The 17,242-nt window shown below is 36.9% G+C and overlaps 2 protein-coding genes across 9 annotated transcripts in view; one reads left to right on the forward strand and one right to left on the reverse strand.

The window, feature by feature from the left end:
* AGPAT4 (1-acylglycerol-3-phosphate O-acyltransferase 4) overlaps positions 1–4,529 on the forward strand; it is a 186,353-nt gene extending 181,824 nt beyond the window's left edge. For both annotated transcript variants that reach the window (XM_023503319.2, XM_003769595.4), the window contains exon 9: positions 622–4,529. In XM_023503319.2, coding sequence (XP_023359087.1) covers positions 622–713 — 92 coding nt within the window. In that variant the 3' untranslated portion in view covers positions 714–4,529. The remainder of the gene's footprint in view (positions 1–621) is intronic.
* Positions 4,530–8,089: 3,560 nt separating this feature from the next.
* The window catches only part of MAP3K4 (mitogen-activated protein kinase kinase kinase 4), a 124,289-nt gene continuing 115,136 nt past the window's right edge, over positions 8,090–17,242 (reverse strand). For all 7 annotated transcript variants that reach the window (XM_031937527.1, XM_031937524.1, XM_031937523.1 and 4 more), the window contains 4 exons: positions 15,359–15,481; positions 12,348–12,454; positions 9,021–9,200; positions 8,090–8,660 (listed from right to left, as the gene is read on the reverse strand). In XM_031937527.1, the coding sequence (XP_031793387.1) occupies positions 8,640–8,660; positions 9,021–9,200; positions 12,348–12,454; positions 15,359–15,481 (431 nt within the window). In that variant the 3' untranslated portion in view covers positions 8,090–8,639. The remainder of the gene's footprint in view (positions 8,661–9,020; positions 9,201–12,347; positions 12,455–15,358; positions 15,482–17,242) is intronic.

Genomic DNA, 17,242 nt, shown 5'->3' on the forward strand with positions numbered 1-17,242 from the left:
AAGATGTTGGAATACTTTCTATTTCTGTGCCACATTTTAAAAGGAAGGATAAGCTGGAGAATGTCCAGAGCAGGGAGAATGAAATGGTGAAGAGTCTCAGGATGCTGCTGCTGAAGGAATGAGGGCTTTTAATCCATGAGAACAATCATGGGACTGGTAGGAAATGTGATAGCTTTTGTGTGTAAACTGTTGTGTGTAAGAGATTATTAAACTTGTTCTCTTTAGACTCAGAGAATTGAACTGAGAAGACAAATAAACTTTAATGAAAGCAGCATTTAGATTTACCTTAAGAAATGGGGTGTCTCTGGGGGTGATGTTACCCTTCACTTAGAGGTCTTCAAATGAAGACTTTATGACCCCTTGGTGGCAATATTATAGAAGGAATTCTCAGTTGGTGTGGGTTGCACTAAATGGCCTTTGTTGGTTTTGATTTTTAAGGATATCTAACAAATAAGAATATTAATAGATCTTGTGAACTGGTACTCCCCCCACCCCCCAAAAAATATGTGAGATCTCAGTGGAATTAGTTGAATTAAAATCACAGGGACCCTTGGCCTGCCCTGAATTTCTATCCTTTACATCCTAGCTTCTTCCTGACTCTTGGCCCTCCTCTCTCTGCAGCATCTGTTGGGGTTCGGCGTATGATTGGAGTGACAGAAATCAACAAAGGTTCCACCTACGGCAACAACGACAGCAAGCAGAAATCCAAGTGATTGGTTCAGGGACTGCTTTTCATCCAAAGGGAACTTCAGAAAACTCTTGCTTCTCCTCAATTGGACAGAGTGATGAAGGTTGGATGAGAGACTCCTGGGGATATAGCTAAAGCCCCTCTCCCTTTTGGGTGAGGGGGCTTGGTCTCAAAGCCAGATGGGGAAGAAGATGAATTCTCAAATCCCCTCTCCTAACATTTTTAAGCGGGTTTTCTTTCTTTTTCTCTGTGTGTGTGCGTGTGTGAGTGTGTGAGCGCCTGTGTGTGTGTGTATCCATATATGCAGAAGGCCTATGTTTTATAATAATCCAAAACATACTTTGGGGGTGGGCTAGGGAATCCCTTTCATCCTTTGGTGCTGAGTTTTCTGTAACCCTTCTAAAAGGTTACCAGGGATGGAGTGGAGAGAGCTTTTACAAAGAGCATTAAATTATGCCTCCAAGAACAAAAACCTGTATGTCTGGTACATCTGTGGTATATGTTTACACGGGCCTCCTTCCCTCTCTCCCCGGTCCCTCTTTCTGGCACGGCATTTCTCTGGTCTTTATCACAAGGTGATCTGGAGTCTGCTTAAGCAGAAATGGCTGCCATGCCTGGAGACGGGGAAACCTTCTAAAGGAGACAGATGCACCCTGAGGGTCATCCCAGATAAAAGGTTGATGGAAATCCATCACCAGTAAGTGGGAATCTGCCTATATCTGGAAGGGAGAATGAAACGGAGCGAACTGTTGTGTGAAGGCTTTTGAATCCCCCCTCCCTCCTAAAAAGCCTTTCTTTTCTCTTACTTGGCTCCTGGGTGACTTACCCATGGTGTTTTTGCTGCTGTGATTTCTCTGGCTCCATCTCGTTCGTCTCCAAGCCAGCACCAGCATGCCTGTGCCCTTCTCGCCCTCAAGACCAAATATAATACGATGACCCGGTGGATGACCACCTTCTGTGGGTGTTCCCTTGTCCATGACGTCAGCTAATCAAAATGCAAAACTAAATAAAAAGCGTGAGTTCATTGGCATAATCCAGAAATCTCACCCAATCATGGACTTTCACTTGATTAAAATGCTATTTAGCCTTTTTTTCTCATTTAAAAAAAAATATCATTAGTAGCTCTCATTGAAAGCTGCTTTTGATCAAGGCAGTGGTCTGTCTTATGTAATTCCTAATTGATTCTACCAAAGGATTCAGCCCATGAGACTTTGGGATAGAACTTGGAGGGGCGTCCAGTATGAAGGACCCCATGCTAACATCTGCTTGCTAGCCAACATAGCCAACTGCTAGAAAAAAGCAATAATTTACCCAAAAGAGAACTGTTTTTATACAAGATAGTTTCCTTTAGGGACAATTATACTTCAGGTAGTAATGCTACGCTCAGTTTGGTTTTTTAAGTAACAGGTATATGTATGACTTTGGCCATTTCTGGTGAGTCATCTGGGGATTTCTTTTTGTGGACACAAACCCAATATCAAGCATTAATGCAGGATATTGACTCTTAGGTAAATGTAAGGTTCAAGGCTCCTTCTCTTCAGAGAGCTCTACTTTCAGAAAACCTGTTTCTTTTTCAGTCCATTAATATTTATTGAATGTGACTGTGTTCTGCAGTGCAGAATTAAAGAGCTTTTGATCTATGAGAAAGAAGAAAAAATAAATGTAAACAAGAAACAGGACCAATCATACTCTGGAGATGTGACTGAATGAGCCCAGTTTTGTATGAGGCTCACACTGTCATTTTCATTACTTTAAGTCACATCATTGTGAGTATATATATAGATCCTAAGGGTAGTGACTTAGGAAATAAACAAAATGCTTCTTCCTCATCATTTTCTGATGACTGAATTACAGTGTCATAAGACTAATCATGAGCTATTTTCTAAACCTGCCTTTGAACATAAACAAGATAAAATATAAAGGGAGAACATGCTGGGCTATATCAGTGGTAGTAATTTCTAAAACTGGATTTATCTGGACCTTCCATCATTTTTTTTTTTTGGCTGAGGCAATTGGGGTTAAGTAACTTGCCCAGGGATCACACAGCTAGGAAGTGGTTAAGTGTCTGAGACCAGATTTGAACTCGGGTCCTCCTGACTTCAGGGCTGGTGCTCTATCCATTGTACCACCTAGCTGCCCCTTCCACCATCTTTTGTAATCTATCCTTTGTTCCTTGCTAACTTTAGAGCACAAAATATTGTCCCTATTTTTAGAAATTTTTGTTTTCTTTAAAGAGATTCCTTGTATTTTAAAATTGTCTTTTATCATTCTAATTTGGCAAGGTTCTCTTACCTTTTACTACTTCTACTTTGTGGTGGGTTTGACCCATTCAACAAAACAGCGTAAGATCCCAAGATGGTTGGCCAAGAATAAAAAACCCAAAGGACCTGTTTAAATAGATTCTTTTTTGAGTTAGGGAATTGTAGATTAAGATTCTCTTTCTCTGACTTCTTAGCATCTATCTGTTTGACATCCTCATCTTGAGTTTGCCCTTTCTACAGCTTGCTTACAAAGGAATTAAGTGCTGAAACCTAGTTATTTTCTATTAGCTGTAATATCTAGATTCTTTTGAAGTTGAAAGATGGGACCAGTGATTTAAAATGTATCTATAGATTTAAAATGTATGACTAAGCAAGTACTTAGTGATATAGTACCTGCCTAGTTAAGAAATGATTATCAGTCTGTCCCTTATAGCAAACCAGGGCACTTAATTGGAGACTAACCTTGGAAAGGAAGCTTATCCTAAAATTTCTGAAGGTTACTTGTTTTGTGGACATTGCATATCTTTTAAAAATGAAACTGGGCAAAAAAACTTTACTTGGGCAGCTGTTCGGTTCAGGTCACTTTAATTTTCAATACTGGCTTATCTCCCATAGTCACTGGCATCTCTTTAAATGCTTGCAGTAGCCATATCCATATTTATAAGTGGAAAGTTAAATTGCTCTGAGTAAAAACAATTTAGACAGCAAATCTGCCATTATTTAGAAATTGATGAGCTTGAGCCCTTCTACTAAAGATCACAGTATTTCTTTGAATATGATGGGTACCAGGATAGTGGAGAGTCCCAAAAAGAAACATATTTGACTTTGACTACAAGATGTGCTTTTTTATTTACCTTTAAATTTAAACACGCTGATGTTTTGGGGATTCATAACACTTCAGCAAAATAATAAAGCCACACTGTGAAGAATCTGCCTCAGGATCATAGGATCATAAATACTGAAGCTGGAACAGACCTCGGAAGCCATTTCATCCAGTTCCCTTATTTTACAGATAAGGGAACTGAGGCTCAGAAAGAGCTGGAAAATTAATATAGATTGCCCTGCACAAGTCTTTTTACTCCCCCATTCCCTGCTAGAGATTTATCTCAGATAAAAGAAATAGTAATCACTCTGATTGATCTATCACTTAGTCCCTAACTTGGGATAAAGAATAAAGAACCTGCTGGGCTATCAGCCTACATAGGAAAAGAAAAAAGTCATTAGTCAACATGAGCTAGTGAATAGTATCATTAAAGGACTTTTATCACCTACTTTTTAGTTATGTAAAACAGAATTTTAAAGTAAGATCTATCCATAATCAGAGTTGACTATATATTATCCAGTCCTTCTTTTCCTAAAGCTTTTGGATGAAGTGTGTGTAATCCTGCCTGGAAAAGGTACTTGCCAAAATGTAATAAAAACTCTTCTGGTTTACTGTATTAAAAGCCGTACATATTGTCGTCTTGTTAGGCATCAGTGTTTATCCTCCATAAGCGACTGTGTTTTACAATTGCCTTAACAAAAGTAGTCTTAATTTTGTTTACATGGGAAAAAAAATAAAAAACAAAAACAAAACTGAAGTACGAGTTTTATTGTTGTTGACATTGTCTCAGTGTCTAGTTCCTGGAGTCTCATAGCCTTGGTGCATGAGGGTGGGTAAAAGGGATGGGTTATATATGAGAATTCCAAAGATGGAGGGTAGTCATTGCTCTATTAATGCCCTTTAAAGAAAAGAAAAAGAAACAGCAGCCTTTATTTCTATAAACGCTCAGGAACGAACAGAGTGCCTTAATTTATTTGAGTGAAAAGAATGATTCCTTCAAATCAGTAATTTGACTTTGGGTTCCTTTTGGGTTTAAAGTAACTTTGAGCCATTCTCATGTATTTTTGAGTATTTTAAAAGAACAACTTGCATTAACATTTACACAAATGTAATATCCGAAATTGGAAGAGAATGGAACACTTGAAATTTGGGATTGTGTATGGAAATGTTTTGCATGACATCACATATGTGGTTGATATGCCTTGTTTTCTTAATGGGTGGGGAAGCAGCAAGACCAAGAGAGTTTGGAACACAAAATTGGGGGGGGAAAAAAAAAAGAATGTTGAAGACTGTAGAACTTATGATCTTTTTTTTTTTTTTCATGCTAGGCAAAATGTTAGCTGCTTGGATTCAAGTTTTAAAATTATTAAAATGGGACTATGTTTGGCTATCCTGAGGATAATTTTGTTTTTTTTTGTTATCTGCAGTACTTAGCACAGTTCCTGGAACACAGTTGGTAGAGTTGATTGATTATATTAACAAAAAAATGATTTCTGGTTGACCTGCTCAGTTAGTGAGGTGGCTTGTGAATAAGACAGGTTCTTTTGATTTTACTAATTGAGTTAGTATAGACAAAGCCCTTACTTTCTCTTTCTATTCCTTGCCTCCACAGTGACTTAGATGTAGAATATCCATGTAAATTAACAAGAAATTGGCCATGATCTATACAAATCAACAATTAATAAATGAAAGTTGACTTCTTAGACTTAAATACATGGACTAATTTTAGCAAAACTCTTCAGTAAAGTATGATGAGCACTGCTGAGTTAATATTTGTTCAAAGACTTAGCAAAAATGGCATTTACATCTTAAAAGCCTGTACAGTTTTTTTTTTTTAATAACATTTCAGTGCAATTATATATTAGGCAATAATTTGAACACAGATCTAGTGTTTGCTTATGTGTAATTTCATTCACAAGAAATGAGAGCATCTGAACCAAGCTGCACAAAACATAGGAGAGAAGAGGTAAGACAAATGAGCCAGAGTCATCTACTTCTGGTGTTATAACTTTTCATCTGATTACAGATAACCCTACCACTTCACAATAACTCACAAGATGCAACCCTGACAAGTTTTCTTCTACAAGCAAACTTCAGGGCCTTTTCAAGGTAAAGTCCCATATTTATTATATATTTTCTGATGCAGGAGGAGTTGTGGGTGAAGGAAGGCTGGGCAGCAGTAATGCATTCCATTCCCCACTACCCCCCCCACTTTCTTTCCTGGTTGGGATCCCAGACTTTTGGCTCACCAGAGTTTTTCTGTAACTTTGCTAGTCCGGCCCTAGAGAACCAGAGAGCAGGCTGAACACCAGTCCCAAATTGAGTATTCTTCCACTATTCATTATAGCATATATATATTTCTTAATCACTTACTACATATTAAAACATGTGTAGCTATTTTTAGTAGTTTTTTTTTTTTAATATATCATGGAAATTTGAGTATTAGTCCTCTTTTTCCCCATAAACCCTTGGTTTTGAAATTTTGCTTAGTGTAGTAATTTTTAGCAATGCATGTCATAACAGGACTGCTTCCAAAAGTAATCCCAAAAATTTAATGAAAAAACTCTAGGGAATAATTGAAATATCTGGATGACCAGGAACTTAACTGGCATAAAGTTATTAAGGCCTCAGTTTGTAAAGGAGTAACTGGGTGGCTGTCAGCAGCTGCGTGAGTTACAGAGTGACTAAGTACAATGGTATTTCCTACTAGGAATAAGGGAGTGACCTAGAGCATAATTTATATTCAGGGTTTTTCTTGAGGTATTTAGACAATGAGGAAGACAGGCAAATTAGGCCTCTGATCTATCACCTGAGTCCTAAAGGGGTGATGGGATAGCTCCAGGGAGTAAAGATCACTCAATGACCAAGAACTGCATTAGGTTATCACAAGAGTGTTGGGACTACTATAAGGAACAAAACTGTAGGATGACTAAAGACTTATTTCATCCAAGAGTTGAAAATGAAGGGATCAAATCAGAAATCAATAGTCCCAAAAGACATCAAGAAATTAGCTCCAAATTGCAGTGGAGATTCTTGAGATACCTTTTGCACTAGTGCATCACAGTAGAGTGCTTGAGACTCAAAGTAATTAATTTGAAAGGGGTTTTCAGGTCCATCTCTGCTGAGAATTCAAGGATTCTTTGCATTTTTTTCCCTGAAAAGGGTCATGGGGATAACATCAGGGTATAGGGGAAGTAACTGAATGCTAAAAATACCTATTTTGGATAAGTATATAGAAAAAAGTGATGGGATAATTGTAGGCTAGCAGAAAACTAGCTGAATGTGTTTGTAAGACATGACTTTGAAGGTCTGTACAGCTTGAAGGGACCTAGCAGAACTTCTATATTCTGCTGGCCCAGAGAGTAAAAACCTAGGTCATCTGTCACCTTTATGCAACACAAATTCCTGGTAGGAGAAGAGCTATATATTATCACAATCCAATTAATGTGGCTATTATCATCTAAATGGCTATGAGCATAAAATGTTTCCTTCAACAGATACATGTAGTGCAACAGTCTCATTACTTTTGGATGAACCAAAAGAATGCCACAAATCTAGAAACTTCACAGCAATTCTGAAGATAACTTAATTATCTCTATCTTTAAAAAACAGATTACTTTATAATACCTGGATAATGTGATTAGCTTTAACAGCATATTTTTAAAAGAAAAATTTTAGGGTAGCATGATTTTTTTACATGGTCATTAACTACTATATCAGAGTGAGGCATCATGGTAGAGTGAAATGTGCCCTTGGAAAACATGGGTTCAAATCCCAGCCTCGCACTTCGTATGACTTCTGAGGTCCCTTCCAGTCCCAAATGATGAGCCTTTGGTTGTGTTGATCAGTCACTGTCAAAAGCTGTGGTCACAAAGAACCAGGAGACTTGTTCAGCTTGGCCAAGGCAGCAGAATTAGGAGTAATGAGGTAATTTAGGCTTGATGTCAGGAAAAATTTTCTAACCATTAAAGCTGTCCATTAGTGTAATGGGCTTCCTGGAGAGGTCATCAAGCAGAAGCTGGAACTGAAGAGGTTCTGGAATGTGTTGGATTAGATGGTGTCTTCAGTGCCTGAGATCACTCCACTTCTTCCTGATCATGGTACCAGAGGGATAAAAGAGACCTGGAGAAGTTGGTTTAGTGGCACTGTTTAGGTGAGTGTCCCTACTTTCCCACACCAGAGCAATAATAAGCCCTGGCCCTCAAAGTTTGTCTTAATGATTCTTTAATCCCTTCTCTGCTTTTCAAGTATGTCCCCTTGCTTTGCTTGAGTAAAATAATACTGGTATAAAAAATAGAAAAGAACAGCCCAAGCGAAGCTTCCTAAAATAAACCATTTATTGAGAGAAAAAACAAAAAAGAACAAAAAAAAAAGGATCCTTTTCCTTAATTTTCATTAATTAGCTCTTGCATAACAAATCTGAAGCTCCCCCCTCCCCCCTAGAATAGGATAAAGGTTCACAGTCAGTGCACTCAAATGGGATATTACAAAACAAGGTCCAGCACGCCTGGTAACACAACAACTTTTTTCGAGCCTAGAAAGGTCAAAAATACTACGTATTAATACGACAATCCTCCATCACGTGAGGGACGGAGCAGACAAAGAAGGAAATGGTCCATGTACAGTAGTAACGGCACTCTGACTTTCACACTCTGCAGACATGGTTGCACACGAGCATCGCGTGCCACGTAAAACAGACGGGAGCAGCAGGAGGAGTGACGCTCGTCACCTGTGCAGTCTTCAGTCGTGGTAGGTTAAAAACGTTCATACTGTTTCTCAACACAGTCTTCATGTAAATATTACATACAGTAGTGATTAAGAGAATCTGTCCGAGTACACACACTACCAGGTTACATACTGAATAGCTTCATTCTTCATCTGTGCAAACCTGTGAATAAGAAGGGAAAGAGAAAGACTGAAAGGGAGGAAGAGCCAGGAAACAACACTAGTTCTTGCAGAAAAGTCACCATAAATTTCTTTTGTTTTCTAACAAAGGAAAATAAAATCTTTAAGCATAAGTCTTGTCTTTTGTATCCTTGCTGCCAAGTGAAATTCAAACCTGAATAAGATCAAAGTACATGAGACTGATCTGGGCTGATAACGAGTTTTGAACTCACTTTTAAGGGTTTGGGTTAATGGCAGTAAATAACAACATTGCTACACAATAAAACTGAGGTATGTTTAATGCCTGAATATCATTAGTATTCATTCCTGTCCCTCTCCCAATCACCACAACCATCAGCCAAACCTTGACAAACGAATGGTCGAGGAGCTGGCTAGCTGTCCATCTCATCTTTGGATCACTTTCGAGGCAATGGGAAAGGAAATCTTTTCCTTCAGGGCTTATCCTTTCAGGGATGGGTGGCTTATGTCCCATTCCAACCTTATACATGATCTGAAAGTTGTGCTCATACTCATGCCAAGGCCTCTATGAAAAAGATAAAATCCCATTTTTAGGCAACATTCTCATACAAAATGTTCAGGCACATTTCTAGGCTATTTCATCAGTTACACAAAGTTCCTGTAGTGATCATGTCAATGGCTTTTACCATAGGATTTTCTTTTATTCTACTCACCTCTTTAGGCAACAACATATGAAGACATAGATATTTAAGAGCACAATGTAGACATGAAAAAATTATTAGTGACAGATACTGTTTTCTTAGTCTGCCTACTTGGATTTTTAAGCAAGTCACTTCCAAATAAAATGCAATCTTGTTACTTATGATATTAACACTGAAAGTATATTCTTCATTTTAATTATAAATTAATTATAAAAGATTACTTGGCAACTAGAAAAAAGACTAAATATGGTGAACTTTAAGTGAAATGTCGACAGTAATGTGGAGGTAACAGTTTTGCTGTCAAGTCCCTTTTTTTTTAATGGAAAATTAAACTTACCACCAACTTTAACAAAAATATGCAATTCTTCCATAATAATTACAATAGCTAAAGGGCTTGCTTTATGATAGGCAGTGTGCCAAATGTTTTACAATTATCATCTCATTTGATCTTCAAAAGAGATTTGGGAGATAGGTACCACTGTTATCCCCATTTTACAGATGAGGAATCTGAGACGACTTGCTCAGGTCATACAGCTTGCATTAGATGGTGACAATAGATGAAAGGTGACATTATGTTAACATTTTTATCAGGTAATAAATCTATGACATTTGTAATCACATCTCAGGATGATACAATCACATATGTAGCTACAATATATGACAAATTAATAAACAAATGAGTGTTGTTACTGACAATTCTTATAATCCTTGTAACTACTCTTTAAGGTAGGTAGGGCACACATTTTTTTTCACAGACAAAGAAACCAGGAAGAGCTAAGTGACTTGCCCATGAAAACAAGAAAAGGTATCAGACTTGCACTGGAGTCCTAGATAGAGTAAGTGCTCTGATGGGTTGTGGAGGAAGAGAATGGAGGCCATTCTTAGTACTTGTCTGGTCTGGGGGATTGGGACTTAAATTTCCCAGGAGAAGCTGGTGTTCCATAGCCTTGATGGAATTCACACAGCAACAAGAGTTAAGACCTCCACATGATAAGGATGGGAGGCAGAGGGGAGCCTCACACACCTGAATTAATGTTGGATATTTCAGGGTTTTTTTTTCTTTACTTTACACAAAACACTTTTGAGCGTTTTGTGGCCTGTAATTGTCTCAATTTACTCCAAAAGTGAGCCAGAATGACTATATCTTACTGAGTTTACTATAAATTTTGTTATCTAAACTCAACTGGGCCCTTGCTGCTGCAAGCGATTCTTTTACTCCAATTACCTCTTAATTGATTCCTTACAGTAGCTATTCCAAACTCTTCTCTTTTTAAGCTCCTCAAACTACTCGGCAGAAGACTTCTATTTTACTGAGAATATGGTGATTTCCTTCTATTATTCTTCTAATCTCATTACTGCTTAATACCACTCTTTCCTCTCTAATGAAGAAAGTGACCTTCTCTCCAATGTCCTCAAGTTGATTGCCCCCACCACATAGAAAAACACATGTATGATCTGATGGCTTTTTCTCTTTTCTTATTTCTTTTCCTTGTGATCTGCATGTTCCTCATTCATGTTAACCATTATCCATATCCTGCTTTCTAATTGGAGGTTATGTAACCTAAGCCTTTGTCCTGGGGCTTTCTTCTCTTTTTGACCTCATCAGCTTCCATAGGTTCAATGATTATCTCTTCATAAATTAATCTCTGTTTAGATATCTACCCACATCTTCAGCTCTAGTCTCTTTCCCAAGTTACAGTCTCCTATACTTCAACAGACTCCAAATCAGTCTCCCAAGGTCAAATTTCCTCTTTTCAGCTGCCAAAGTGACAATCCTAGAGCATGCATCTGATCATATGACTGTTATGCTCAAAAAATTGCAATGACTCCCTATTAAAGAACCATAGTATTAAGTCCTTTGATAGTCATTTTGAATGGACTGTCTTGAAGGTACCTCAGAAAATTTCTCAGAAATTTTCTCCTTTCTGATGATACCACCATAATTCCAATCACCAGAGTTTGAAGTCTCTTTATCCTCAACCCACAAATCCAATCAACAGTAAGATCTTGTCCTTTCTATAATTTCACAAAGCTACCACTCTGGCTCAGACCCCCATTCCCTCTCGCTGGAACTATCCCAATAGTCTATTTGATCTTCTACCTTGAAGCCCCTTCACACACATTTTTTTTTTTTTTAAAGCACAGATCTGACGTACCCCACCCCTCCCAAGCTACACTTTCCTATTCCTACCACCAAACAAACTCCTCTGTTTGGCATTTCTAACTCTTCACACCATTTGATCTTAACTTATTTTTTCTGGCTTTATTCCTCATTGGTCTATGATCCCTCTATTTACCATTTCTGCTGCTTCTCACACAATACTCGCTCCCTCTCTCATGCCTAGAATTCCTGTTTTCCTTCAAGGTTCAAGGAAGCACCATCTTGTACTTGAAGCTTATTCTGGCCTTCACATCACAAGGAATAGGATAATAGGCTTTCTCTACACATACACACTTGAAAGACAAAGGCTAGTTTTTGTCTTTGTCCCAATACGGTTCCTGGTTCATAGGAGCAGTAAGTGCTTGATAAATCAACTATCAAAATATTTCCTTAGAAGCTACTTAACTTCATTTTGTAATACTTGATGCTGCTTACCTTGTGATGCCTGACAAAAGTAAAACCCAAAGAAGGAAGTGACAGAAGACAAAATTTAAATTTCCTTTTATCCAAAGGAAACACATGGTACTATATATAAAAAAACTATCAAAAGTGAATTATCAAACATCTTTATTAGTCTTAGATTTGTCAAAAATTAAGAGCAAACAATTTTCTATTTAAATTACTGTGCATACACACTCCTCTCTTTTACTTGAAACATTTTCATTTCTTTCATGTTATTTATTAAGGGGGCACAATCATGTTTACATCTAGCAGGAAATAAAGTTTAATGAATAACAAATATAACTACTAAAATGGTCACTGAAATTTTTTCCTCTACAAGTAAGTAACAATGTACAATGTACAATGTAACAATGTTCCTCTACAAGTAAGTAACAAGCACAATGCTTACCTTGCCAGTAACCATTTCTATCACAACACAACCCAAACTCCAGATGTCTGCTGCACGCCCATGTCCTTCTCCTTTCGCTCGAGTGATGACTTCAGGTGCCATGTACGCTTTAAAACAATGTATACAAGATCTGAATGTATAGACTGGATAGATAACAAATTCATTTTTCTTGCGCTCAGGATGAGGGAGATTTTCATAATTCTCAGGCCAGCTTCCTGGCCACCAGACCAAGGTGTCTCTCTCTGTAGGCAACTTTACAATTACCTAAGTTACTATGATTTTTAACTCTCCTTAAATATCTATACAATAAGCAAAATATGAAAAAGGGAATAGATATTAAGAGTTACAACTGAAAATTGAAAATGAAGATATGCATGTTACAATAAAAGTTCATTTTCAGCTTGTGCTTGGGGTTGTTTTCAGCCCTGTGCTTGGAATGTTACATAGTTGTTTTGATTACACTGACTGAAGACAGGATATTGTACATGGGAACAAAAAGGACAATGACTAGACCTGTCCACTAACAAGCCAAGTTAAGTGTTTTCTCTGCAACATACAATCTTAGAGAGTTACTTGGAACTCCGAGAGCCTCACGGACTTGCCTGAGGTCATACCTTCACTATTGGATGCAGGGCTTGAACTGTGTGTTAGTCTATTTATTTCTGTGATTAAAATATGCATTTATAATTGTGTTTTTCAAATATTAAATCACAATTTAAAGGTGAAAAATTTTCTGAATATAATGTTTAAAGGAATTATTCCTATTTAAAACATGTGTTAAGCATTTAGGTTCTGTTGTTTTTGCTACAAGAACTCTTGCTTATGCTCAAGTCTCAGCTTAGGATGGGTAAGAGGCAGCAAGTTTAGATGCTGTTTTAAGTGAGATGGGGACGCAAAGACCTGGATAGGAAAGTGAAAGTAAGAGGATTCTTGGAATAACATGATCAGAACAACTTACAATTCATGACAGATAAAAGCAGGACATGCTTCAGTTAGATATGTACCCTAACTTAAGAGGATTTTAATGAGCTAAGAAAAAAGGTAAGTCTACTCTTCTAATTTCATGGAAGTTGATCAAAGAGAGACTATGTGCTTTCAAGAAATTCTACATTTGCTTTCATGATGAAAAGGAATGAATATAAAGAAAGCAACAATGAGTTTAAATTTTAAAGGGGCATATCTTAAGAATATGATAGAGATGCAGGAAAACAATTTAAAATTTATGTAAAAGACAAGAGCACTGAGGACAGATACACAAAAGAGTGAAATGAGCATCTAAAAAGAGTTTCTGAAATGAAATGAGAATTATAAGAAATGCTAATAACAAAAATAGCCTCTTAAAGAAAGAATACTCAGAGGAGGAGCTGGTACAATGCAAAGAAATGGTCAGAGAGGACAAAAATACTTTTTTTTATTTGATTTTGCAACAGAAAACAATAAACATTTTTATGCCTCACCTTCCAAACTGTAAAAGAGTGATAAGAGGGCTAAGCTGCCTTTCATGCGTTAATTCATCTGAGCTATGTGATTTTTATTTCCAAGGTTACAGAACTTAGTGAACTATTATTAGTGTTTGTTTGTTTTTTTTTTTAAAGCCTAAATTAACTGATAAATTTTTTTTTTTTTTTTTGGCAAGGCAAAAGAGGTTAATCCCAGAGTTACACAGCTAGTAAGTATTAAATATCTGAGGTCACATTTGAACTCGGATATTCCTGACTCCATGGCCAGTGTTCTATAATAAATTGCACCATCTATTGGTTCTTTTTTTAAAGACTTGTGGAGAATAAAAGAGATGCTACAAGATTAAAGAAAGGCAAATATCATCTCTGTTTTCAAAAAAGAGGAAGAAGGGAGATTTACAATGTGTACACATTCAGAGATAAAATTTTAGAAGGAACAGTTAGTGAACAATTAGGTAAGAAAGCAGTGATCCTAAAGAAGTGGTATAGATTTATTAAGGCCAAAAAACATCATCATAAATTTCAATTGACAGAATTCCTGGAATCACAAATCTGGGAAATGCTGCAGATACTATATTTAGATTTCAACAAGGTATCTGGCAAAAGTGGAGGTATTTTTGTAGACTAAGTAGAAAATTTTAGATTCATTAACATTTAGGTGTATTTGAATATTCCAGATTTAGAGTGCTCAAAATCGTTAGCAACCATAAAGGAGGTGGGTGGCTTCTTAAAGGGATGCCTGTCCTTTTTTTTTCTTTTTCTTTTAAATCAAAAACCTGAACACTAAAAACTGGTGGTGACATGATCCTGAAGAAAATATCACAAAGGCGGGCAGAATCAAGATCTCCAAAGATCCAAATAAGTTAGGATGATGATATGAATCCAATAAAATGAAACTGAAAAGGGATAAATGAAAAATCCTATAAAGTAGCAACTTCGGTCACTGAGATGTGGTAATTTGTGACAGACCTGGAGACTTTTGTAGTAGATTGAGGCTGTCCATGAACCAAGAATGTGACAGCAACCAGGGAAGATAATGAGGGCATAAGCTATATTAAATGTGGTACTCTGTATAAAGAAGGCAATGGTCCTCACTAAACTCTTCTGGTCTAGCCAAACATGGAGCATTGGGTTGAGTCTGGAGTATCACATTTTAGAAGGGTTGGACATCTGGTGGCAGATGGAAACCATGTCATACAATTGTAGATTAAAAGAGATGGCACTTTTTAGACTGAGGAAAGAACACTGAGTGGGGAAGCACTAATATTTTCTAATAAAAACCACTATTTGTTTTGTCCTATAAGGCACAACTAGAAGCAATAAGAAGCTATTTGCAAGGGAGGCAGATTTTCGTTCCTGGCAATTAGAGCCATTTCAGAAGATTTTTTTTTTTTTTTTTTTTTTTTGTCATTGCAGATGTTCAAAAAGAGGGTAGATGACTACTTGTTAGGATATTGTAGAGGGAATATGCGTTTCAGGTAGAAATTGCATGAGATGACTTTAAAGTCCAAGGCTAAGAGGATGCGACGACCACCTTTAGCATTACCTTACCTGCAGTCCCGAGAGTACTGTTCACTTCTCCAGGCATGGTTTGTGCATTGTTTTTTAACTTGACTGAGCATCCAAAATCCCCCAATTTAATTAGTCCAGATGATGTAAGGAAGATATTGGCTCCTGAAAAAGAACCGATAGTAGTTACATTACCACTATCACAATAACCACTTCTAAACGTAGATCTGCTTATATGTAGCATATAGAATTACTGGCAAGTTCACTGGTCTACCACAGCAACCAAGGAGTTTCACTTATATATCTCTGTGAAGCAGTAGAGACTGTCTGCCATACAAATTACAACCAGCACATAAAAGACCACACTATTATTAAAGGTAAAGATGTAAATTCATGATTATCAAACTATTTTAAAGACTACTTTCATAATCTTAGAAAAAGTAAGATCCTAACTGGAGATTCAAATGTTTTTAACTTTACTCAAGGCCAATTGTGCTAATGACACCGCCATATAATTTATAGGAAGCTGCTGATGGACTTAGGATATGGCTGAAAAAGAACACAATGAAAGGTCTAGTCCCACTTACAAGTAATAAATGTGTAATACATATCCTTCCTCTACTTTATGTGTATCTTTTATGCACCCATTTATGTATATTTTGTCTTTCCCATTAGAATGTAAAGTCTTTGATTTTGCTTTTTCTTTGAATCCCCAGCACTTGGCACAGTGCCTGACATATAATAAGTACTTTAAAAATGCTTATTGACATTTTGTTTTCTACATAGAAGATTGGGTCAGTAACTGATTGAAGTAATTCTCAGTCTTCTTTTTCTATCAAAAGTTAACAAAATGTTTTTTTCTCAAAATAAGACATACCAGCATGTTAAGTCCTGTTATTTCACTTTTTAAAAACTCAGGCTGTTACTATATTGGTATAGCTTTAATTAGTCAAATGTGCTTAGTATATTCCAGGGACATTGCTAAATATTGGCAACACAAAGAAAAAGCAAAAGACATTCCCAAGGAGTTTATAGTCAAATGAAGGGTTTTTGTGAAGGGTGAAATCTGAAATCATGAGGAAACAAAAGTTAAAGTTTTTGAGCAATTTATTAATTAGTGGTTTATTAAGCAATGTATACTACTTGCATAGTAATTTGGGACAAGGCCTGTTCAGATTGACGCTGGATATTGAATACAGGACAGATTTTTATGCAGTAAAAGAAAACAAAAGGCTATAAACCAGGATATAAGATTAAGTAATCTGATTTCCAATTGAAGGAAAGATTATGGACTTTCCAAGCAGTGATGGAGAGCTTGAACAGATGCAATTCTAAGACATATTGATTGATAGAGAATTGGGAAAAAATTTCTTGAATTGATCTTTGGGTCTGAGTTCCTGATTACCATTGCTCAGATCTTTAATTAAGTCTCTTAATAACCAGAAGAAGTGTTCAGGTTCCCAGTCATTCAGGACTAAATTCAAATAATATAATAAAGTTTTCTCATAAAACAGAAACTGGAAGAGATCCAAAATTGAAACAGTAGATGAAGTTAAATAGTTTACTCAGTTTCCACAATTCCCTCATATTAGACAAATGTCAAAATCATTATGATACAATTTATAATACAGTAAGTGCACAAGAGAGGTCCAAAACTAGCTGACATCTCAGCAAAGTGGTTTAAAGATGTTTTTAAGGTAAGGTTTCATAGTAAACCTGGCACCAGAACAGAACCTTGGGGGGAAAAAAAGTAATGTTCTCAATAGGAAGAGAGCTGTGAGAGAATGCAAGTCTAGAGAATGGACCGGCAGTGGTACTGGGGATAGAAGACCAGGCCTGGACTCTTGACTCTTCATGAGTTGTCTAGCTTTAAACACTAGTTCTGTGAGCCTGGACAAGTCATTTAAACCTGTTTGCCTTGGTTCC

This window comes from Sarcophilus harrisii, chromosome 4 (assembly GCF_902635505.1).
Source record: "Sarcophilus harrisii chromosome 4, mSarHar1.11, whole genome shotgun sequence".
NCBI classification, from domain to species: Eukaryota; Metazoa; Chordata; class Mammalia; order Dasyuromorphia; family Dasyuridae; genus Sarcophilus; species Sarcophilus harrisii.